Source organism: Lynx canadensis, chromosome D3, assembly GCF_007474595.2.
Source record: "Lynx canadensis isolate LIC74 chromosome D3, mLynCan4.pri.v2, whole genome shotgun sequence".
Taxonomy (NCBI): Eukaryota; Metazoa; Chordata; class Mammalia; order Carnivora; family Felidae; genus Lynx; species Lynx canadensis.
In genome coordinates this window covers 92,534,265-92,543,386 of record NC_044314.2, presented here as the reverse complement: position 1 = coordinate 92,543,386, position 9,122 = coordinate 92,534,265, and the positions used below count along the sequence as shown (strand labels likewise).

General features: G+C 64.8%; 1 protein-coding gene across 1 annotated transcript in view; it reads right to left on the bottom strand.

The window, feature by feature from the left end:
• Nucleotides 1-6,564: 6,564 nt before the first annotated feature.
• LOC115528074 (splicing factor SWAP) overlaps nucleotides 6,565-9,122 on the bottom strand; it is a 49,537-nt gene continuing 46,979 nt past the window's right edge. The window contains exons 17-19 of the mRNA XM_030335849.1: nucleotides 8,026-8,207; nucleotides 7,017-7,089; nucleotides 6,565-6,853 (exon numbers count right to left, since the gene is read on the bottom strand). Coding sequence (XP_030191709.1) covers nucleotides 6,788-6,853; nucleotides 7,017-7,089; nucleotides 8,026-8,207 — 321 coding nt within the window. The 3' untranslated portion in view covers nucleotides 6,565-6,787. The remainder of the gene's footprint in view (nucleotides 6,854-7,016; nucleotides 7,090-8,025; nucleotides 8,208-9,122) is intronic.

Here is a 9,122-nt window from a genome sequence, read left to right as displayed (position 1 = left end):
CAAACTGCTTCTGGTCAAGGAAAGGAAAGGTAGAGGCTTGTTAGATTGGGACATCCCAGGGCACACTGATGTCAGGCAGGGCTGGATCAGGTTGCACAGTTTCTCCCTCCATTGTTGTGTTGTCTTCAGTCTCAGGCAAGATCTCTCCAAACGGGAGCAAAGGTGGCGCAGGGCCGCTCCAGCCAACGTCCTTGCAGCTCAGCAAGCCCAGCCACAGACGGACTCTTCCTGAAGCCAGAGGCCCATGGCCATCTTTTATTGGATGATGCAGATTACGTGTCTGTCCCTGAGCCAAACGTGTGTCCGGGGGATGGAAATGAGCTGATCTGCCTGCACAGACTGTAGCAAGGAAGGGGTTTTCCAAAGGAAACGGGAGGTGATGAAGTCTGAGGAAGGGAGATGGATGGCAGGCAGGGCTGGATCAAGGGGCTTGGAAGCGTTGCCAGAGCAGTTGACCCCTGTGTAAGAGTTCGTCCTGCATTTGAGGGTTTGGAGCAGGATATGCTGTGGGGGGACGCATTCCAGAGGGTGGCGAAGAGGCGTGGCTGTGACGGTGGCCTCGGGAGCACAAACGTGAGTGTGGGCAGGCTGTGGTTCTCCTCGGACAGGTCCAGATGGTGGCTGGTGACCTCAGCGAGCACCAAGGATGCTTGCGGGGGGGGGGGGGGTCACTTCATGCCGGGGGACTACCACACCACAGCTGCTGCTTTCTCTTGGAGCCTGCCACGGAATCCTGGTGCGCGAATGTGGACGGAGTCCAGGCACCGAGAAGGGGCCGCTTTCACCATCAGATGGGCGACGTTGGAAAACTGATACGTCATCATGTGCCGAGGGTGTGGGAAGTGGGGACTTTGGTGCCACTGGGGTGGGGGTCGGGGGCCCGCTGGTACAGCCTCACTGGAAGGCCATCAGGGAGCAGATATTAAAATTTAAAAAGCACGTTTTCCATGGCTAGCATTCTTGGTGTCTGCCCTAGAAAAACGCTCCCGTCTTTGCACGAGAAGACGGATGCAGGATGTACTGGTTTAACGTCAGAAGCTGCCCGGACGTCCACGCGGGGCGGACCGGCTAGAGCAGGGCCGCGGGCCTGGTCAGTCGTGCCCACTGTGGCCCGCGATGCGGGTGAGGGCACTGCCTGCCCATCTGTGGTCCCTGCAGCCTGGGGTGTCGTGTCCCGCCGGAGAGACAGGCACCTCTTGTAAGACCCACAAGGTGCTGTGGGAGCAGGCGGTGCTCTGGGCTGGCCACACTGGGACACACCCGGAAGATGTTGCACTGCCTGGGAGTTAGACAGGACCAGGTGCACCAGTTGGCCGCTTAGACATTTTGTTGAGTGAAAAAACAAATTGTTTTTAAGACAACAGTAATTAGAAAAAAGCCACGAGGGGCGCCTGGGTGGCGCAGTCGGTTAAGCGTCCGACTTCAGCCAGGTCACGATCTCGCGGTCCGTGAGTTCGAGCCCCGCGTCGGGCTCTGGGCTGATGGCTCAGAGCCTGGAGCCTGTTTCCGATTCTGTGTCTCCCTCTCTCTCTGCCCCTCCCCCGTTCATGCTCTGTCTCTCTCTGTCCCAAAAATAAATAAACATTGAAAAAAAAAAAAAAAAGAAAAAAGCCACGAAACAACTATGTATTTACATCGACCACACGTGCGCGCACGAACACGTAGGTCTGTATCATCTTTCTGAGCCCTTGATCCAGCCTTGCCTGCCACCCATCTCTCTTTCTGTGGCGTCGGCACCTCCGATTTCCTTTAGGAAATCCCCTGTTGTCCCCGTCAGCCCAGGGGTTTGTGACACTGCCGCCCGGGCCACTCACGCGTCGCCGTCTCCCACTGCGCTCGTGTGAAAGCAGAGGGAAAGTTCTGGAGGGAACCCACCGAAGAGCACGGTGATGACTTTGGGCAGCAGGGCAAGGGGCGGCTGCCTTAGCTCCGCCCACGCTCCCCGGGCGCTCCCTCCCGCCACCTGCACCTGCGGCTCCTCGTCCTGGGGCCTCGGGCTGCGGGACGTCCGTGCCTGGGCAGCCCAAGCTCGTGACCAGTCGAGGGGGATGCTCCGGGCCCGTGCACGTGACCCGCACCGTCCGGGCCGCCGGCTCTCGCTTCCCCTGTCCTTCCCATCCCCACTGCCAGGGCGGGTTCTCCAGGGTGGGTTTCCTCATTAGTCGCTGTCACGGGGACCCCGTGAGGCCCCCGGGCCAAGGCCTTCGGCTTCCCGGCCTGTTCTCCATTCCCGCCAGGAGCGGCTGTTTCTGGTTCACTTGTGTAACTGAAAATCAATAAAAATGAGAACAGGAGAAGTGTGCTATGTGTACGGGATGCAAAAGGTCGCTTACTCAAATGAGGTCCCCTCTCCGAGACAGGGGTCTGGAGGGCGGTGGTGGCCCTAGACCGGGGCCCCTGTCTTCGCTCTCGCAGAGTGGCGAGGCTCGGGCTGCATGCCCGATCCCCACCCTTGCGGGGCTGGCGCCCGGGGCGGGGGATGAATCGTGAATCCCAAGTGTGGGACAGTGGCCCCGAGACACCCAGTCCTAACCCCCGGGATCCAAGAGCGTGTTCCCTTATGTGGTGAAAGGGGCTTTGCCGCTGTGTTTGAGTTGAAGATCTTGGGACGGGACTGTCCTTGATGGCCAGCAAGGGGCCCAGGGCCGCAGACGCTGTCTCCTTGCCGTGGCCTCAGTGGTCGAGGCCCGTGCGTGTCTGCGTCCTGCTGTGCTCCCCGCGGGGACTCAGACGTACGGGGCAGGTCTGCCCCGGTGACCCCACTTCACCCTGTCACCTCTGTGGGGCGCTGCCTCCACACGCGGTTACACTGCACCGTGCTGGGGGTCAGGGCTCCCCCGGATGGGTTTGGGGGACACAATTCAGCCTGGACGGAAGGTGAGTGGTCACCGGGGCAGGGTCCCCACACGTGGTGACGTGGTCGTGGGAGCTGGGGTCCCCAGGCCTTACCCCATCGTGTCCCAGCTCCTCACGCCCACGCCGCACCTCAGTACGAGCTGGACCCCGCGCCGGCCACGTCCCCGTGCCCTGTGTCCCCGAGGGGCTCCGCAGCCGCTCCCTGCCCCTCGCCGGTCTCTCCTCGGAGGGTCCTTGCGTCCACCCTGCACGGGGGCGACGGCTTCCCCCAACTGAGAACCAGGCGGAGAACTTCCGTCTGCCGGTGAGCGTCACCACAGCGCTACCCACAAGGGCCACAAAGCGGGAACACCCAGCATCCACGGGCCACGGACGGACGCACAGGAGGTGACGCTTTGACGAGCCACGGGCCGGGCGGTGCCCGAGTCCACGCGGGAAGTGTCCACAAGAGTCACATCCGGAGACGCAGCGCAGACGGGTAATCTGGGGGCTGGGGTGGAATGTTCTGGAATCGGGTGGCGAGGATGGTCACACAAGTCTAGGAGGATATTGACACCACACAGGGTGCGGGCCCGACTCCCCCGCAGGGCAGGAGGCGCCCCGACGCGGGCCAGGGAAAGCGACGTGCTCTTTCTTCCTCAACCAGTTCCTGGAGGAGCCAGGCCGGCCGGGAGGCAGCCCAGCGCTCCTGGGAACCCAAGCCTCAGGGTTTCCTGCCGGCGCCCTGTGGTGTGGCCAGCGGTGTCCCCCAGATGCGCGTCCACCCAAACCCGAGAGGCGGCTCATCTGGGGAGAGGGCTGCTGCAGGTGGGGCAGCTAAGTCCTCTTGAGACGAGACCGTCCCGGCGGGTCCGCGTGGACCGCACGCAGCCACCAGCCTGGGTCTCCCTCAGAGCGCCACCCCGGCCCCGAGGCTGCGGCACACGGCACCGAGGATGGGCTCCTGTGGTTTGGGATGGTGACCCGCCTGCCACCTGCGTCTGCACACACCCTGCCCTCCTACAGGCTGTTCCCTAGGTTGCGGCCGGGCCACCTTCCCCACGTGGATACCGACAGGGCCTCCTGTTGCACTGGGGACACAATTCCAGCTCCTCGCGGGGTCTGCAGGTCCTGCCCAGACCCCCCAATCCCACCCTTTCCTCTAACATGAGCCCCCCACCTCCGCCTTCTCCTTCCCTCACTCACACTCCTGCCGCAGGACCTCTGCACGGCAGCCCAGGGCCCAGTGAGCACTCCCCTGCCTCATTCCTCCAGGTCGCCGTCCCCACGTCATCTCCATACAGATGCCCCCTGGCCCCTCTCTGCAAAGCACGCCCCACACTGGCCCCGACGGTGTTTATGACAGAGAGACGGTGCAGGCTGTCCGACCGGCAAGCCCCGGGAAGGCGGAGAAGCCGGGAGAACTTCCGGTTTCCTGGACCTGGGGAAGGCCGTCCGGGGGTGGCGCGCCCAGCCTGCTGCGTGGACGCAGGGCTCCCGCCCTGGGTGTGAGGTCTCGCGGCGGGTCAACTGTTCTCGGAGGCGGCCTCCCACGCACCTTCTCTGGGCAGTGGCACCTGATGTCCTGTGGGACCGGCCTGTCCTGCTGGCTCCGTCTGCGCCCGCCCGGAGACTGCGTGCGCCGTGCCCGCTGAAAGCCGCGGCCGGAGCTCGAATCCTGACAGTTGGGAGAAGACGACACGGGGCCCGATCCCACGACCGTGAGATCACGACCCGTGAAATCGCAACCTGAGCGGAGGACTTGGACGCTTAGCCACCCGAGCCACCCCGGCGCCCCCACGAGAGCATACGTGACCACGTGACCAAATGGCAGGTGCAACCTGACAGCTGGGGCCGCGGGCTCGGCGAAGGGCCCTCACCCGGGAACCTGGCGGGGCAGCCGGGGGTCGGCCCCGGAAGCGTGCAGGTCACGTGGGGAACCAGCGCGGCCGAGCGAGCGCCACGAGGCTCGGGAGCCAGTGGGCGAGCAGGTGGGAAGTCGCCACGGAGAACGTTCTTACTGGCGCATCCAGGAGCCGCGGGAGAATCTGTGCAGGGGGAAAGCCCCGGGCCCGGCGCACTGGCTGTGTCTCCTGAGGACGGCAGGGGTCGCGCGTCCGCCCCGAAGGCTGTCCCGTCGCCCAGGACCTGTGGCAGGACACGCGGTGGGCGAGCTCGGCACGGGTCCCTGTCCGTCTGTGCGGCCCGCGCGCGCGCCTCCCCGGACCAAGGCGGAGCCCACGGGACGGGAAGCCACGCTGCGTGCTCCTCCCACTTCCCTGTGTGGGACGGTCCCCCAAGCACACAACCCACGCCACGTGGCTGTCTGGGTGGGCTCTCCGGGGCGCGGTGTGCCAAGCTGTGCCCACCTGGCCGTGAGCTACCCCCACCCCCGGGGGTCACCTCCCTGCTGTGACTCTGGTTTCTGACTCCTGCGAGTGGAAACGGCACCCTGCACGCCAACGACGCAAACAAGTGAGGAGGGACAAGGCGGGCCTCCCGGCGCCTCGCACGGGCCCTGCCGGAGGCCCCGGGAAGAAGCGAATGGCCACAGGTAACAGCCGTGTTTGCACGTGGAAACCATAACCAAAGATAAGGACGAATTGGAAGAAAATTACTTAAAGATGAATCACGCCCAAAGGGCTGAGGGGACTGTGTGGAGCGCGGCGAACAGGTAAGACGCTCGGGGGGGGGGTAACAGCCGGCCAAGGGGCCGGCCGAATGGACGCGCCAACATCGGAGCAGCCGCTCCGGGTCACCCGAAGCGCAGAAACGACGCAGCAGCGACGGGCATCTGAGGTCGCGCTGCCCGGGGAGGGCGCAGGAGGGTCTCGATGATTTGGCGGAGGCTTTCTGGATGGCGGGCAGGCGCTCGCGTCGAAATCGAAGCCGTGACCCGCCCGTCCACGGCCAGGGACGTAACGCCTGCGTGAGGGTGCCGCACGCGGCCGCCCGCCCGCCATCGGGGGCCACGGGCTGAGTCCCCACGTGGCCCAGTGGGGGGGAGACCAGCAGGGCCGGGCAGGTCCTTGGAGCCGCAGGGGCGTCTCAAAGGCCGACACGGAACACAGAGGACAGGGCGCGGCGTGAAGCTGGCCACACAGGAAGGACACGCGGTGGCGGGGTCCAGCCGCTGCGGCGCCCGCCTCCCCCACGCCTGCCCGCACACAGCCGCCCCCCCCCCCCCCCATGCCAGGTCTTCCCCACCGTCTGGCGCAGCGGCCGCCGGGAAGGAGCCCGCTTCGGAAGAAGGAAAACCGACCAGTTCCACTTCTCCGTCTGGCCGGGCCCGGGCCGCGGGCAGGGCAGGCGGAGCGCGCGCAGAGCAGGACATTCCCCCCGCAGGGCGAAGGCAGCACCGCTCTGAACCTCGGACCTCGGCCGGGCGGCGAGTCCTTTCGGTGTTGCGAGCCAAGCCCGGCCCAGGAACGGCCTGTCTCGGGTGACCTGGCCTGCGACCCCGGGCAGGGCAGCAGGTCCGTGTCTCATCCCCGAGGCCGACGCCAGTCGACCGTCGAGAGGTCCCCAGGGGCCGGGTCAAGGGGGGGCCCGGGCGGGGACGCAGACGAGGGCGAACCGCGGCCCCGCCGCCTGCACGGGGCGCCTGAGCGCTGACCGCGGCGGGCGTGCGGGGGCCGCAACGCGAACCACCCGCCGGGAGCCTGGTGGCAAAGGGTAAAAACAAACTCACGGGCTAAACAAGGAAGAAACCGCCCCACAGTCGCTAGCTAGAAAAGGTGTTTTCCTCCCATTTTATTTGATAATACATTTTCACAGAAACATGATATTATTTACAAATATACAGGTAAGAGACTGCTGGTCAAAAATCTTAAACTGAAAATGTCATCAAAAATTAATTTACAAAAACCGCCGACGGCCCGGGGCGTCCCGGGGGAGCACGGACGGCGTGCGGACGGGTCTGTGCGCTCGCTGGCTCTCCGCAGCCCGGGCCTCAGGAGGCGCTGGTCTGCATGTTCTTCGAAGCCGCCAGCATCGCCCTCACTTTGGCCATGAGGTCCTGCACGGGGAGACACACAGGGGTCTGGATGGCTTGCCGTGCGGGGCTGGGAGACCGACTTGAGTGGGGTCCCCGCGGGCCGCGGGGTCAGGGGCCCCTCGGGACGGGGCGGGGGAGGGAGGGAGGGAGGGAGGGAGGGAGGGAGGGAGCCGGCGGCCGTTACCTGAGTTATTTTGCTCTGCACGGAGGAAACAATTGCTGAGGAGATCTGGCCGTCTTTTTCCTGAGAAACGCCCCTAATGCGAACACAGAGAAAGGTCAGAGGCTTCAAAATTAAGCATTTTACCGTATTCGCTACTAGTGTCTTTAAAAGACAAGTCATCGTCATAAATATACACTTTGCTTTTATGCCTCACGCTACAGACGTTTGAAATATTTTATGAAGTGCAAGCTAACTCAGGAAACATTTTCCACGCACGTTCCGTGAGGCGCACGCAGCGAACGGCAGGGCCGGACGGGAGCGCCGGAAAGCCGGTCCACGCTGGGGACGCTGGGGCGTGACGCCACCTCCCACACAGCCGGCGGCGGCCGGGCCAGCGCTCCTTCCTGTCTTGGTTCTGAGTGACCGCCCGGGGGCTGTGGGCCCGCGACCCTCCTCCTGAGCGACCCCACCCCAGGCGCTGGGTGCACGGGCAGCTGGCGGGTCTGGCAAACGCCTCCTGATGGCCACGGCCACAGGGACACCCACGCCCGTGCTACCGACGGGGCCACTCACGTGACAGCCACAACCTCTGAGATCACCTGGCCTGTTCCGTCGGGAGTGACGGTTCCACCCCTGACTTCTGGGGCTTGGAGCGAGTGGTGCGACAAGTGGCCTTTGGGGCCGGGACACCGTGGACCCCCGTGCCCAGCTGCCCCACAATCACGCTGGGCTCCCCAGTGGGTGCCGGTGAGAACAAGGGCACCGTGGTCGGGCGGCTTCAGAACGGCTGCCCTCACACTAAGACAGGCTTTCCCAGAGGAGCTGACCGTGGGACGTCCTCCACATCGGAGGAAGGTGGCCGGCCCGCCCCACACCCACTCTCGTCTCTGACGTCGGGGAGAGCCACGGAGGAGCAGGCCGCTCAGGGACTCCCGGACGGGTGCTCCCGAAGCCTGGCCCCAGCTCTGACCGCTTCCCGCGCCCGCCTCCCGCTCGCCGTCGGGCGACGGGCAGGGGTCCGTGGGGTTACCTGGAGCGCTCCAGGCTGGAGCCCCGACTCTCCACGGGAGAGATGCTGGCCGAGTGGGCCGTGTGCCGGCGTGCGGACTGCTTGCTCGGGGACGCCGACTGGGACCCGGCCTTGGACTCGGTCCGTGACCGTGAGTGCCTCTTCTTCTTCTTCTCGTGGGGGCTCCTGTAGGGAAAGCAGGTTCAGACAAAGACACCTGGGGCTCTGGAGGACTTTCGAGTGGTTTCCAAGGGACCCGTCCACACGGGCGAACTGCTTTTCGAAGCGCTGAGCATTCTGTTTGACTCCCGACAGACAGATGCAGCAAAGGCCACCCAGGACGGAACGCAGGCCACCCTGTCCGGAGGCGGTCTGTCCCCACCCCGTGTCCAGAGGCCAGCAGTCGGCACGTAGGACACCCATGGAGAGCGACCCAGTGCCACTCACACTGCTTATCCAGTCACGCCGACTGGAGAACTTCTAGCAAGAAACGGGGGATTCTCTAAGCCGGGTACCGCGCGCACAAAAGCGCTCCTTCTCTCTGCCCTGAGCTTCCTGTGACGGCAGAGCCCATCCCTGTCCCCACCACCCCTCCGAACCGTCCTGTCCCCCACCCGCCCCCCCAGCCCCCACCGGCCTCCCGCCCACTCCCCAAAACACACTGAAGAAGAGAGCACGTGCGGGAGGTCAGAGCAGCCTGTGGTCCAGACAGGCACCGAGCGTCCCTGCTCTCTTGCCTTTGGTTCCTCCAGAAAGGGGGGTCGCTGGCTGTTTGGAAACTCTGCCGGCCACACGTGAGCGATGGGTGGCTGGTGGGTGGTGGAGAACGTGCTTGAGAACCGTATACGGAAAGTGGGGTCATGACACTGTCACATGTGCCCATCTGGGCCTCACGGATGAAGAGATCTCAGGAAACGTGGAACCGCGTTGTCTTCACTGCGTAAGGTGTCCCAGGTCTGTGCTCTGGGGCACAGAGCGGCTCGTGGGCCCTTGCCCACCTGGGGATGCCTCACGGCCCGCCCACGTGCCCACCCGCCAGGCCCCCACGGTGCTGTCGTCGCAAAAAGCCAGAGGTGCAGTGACTCACGCTTGGCTGCGGAGGCGGGGTCCCCGGTGGG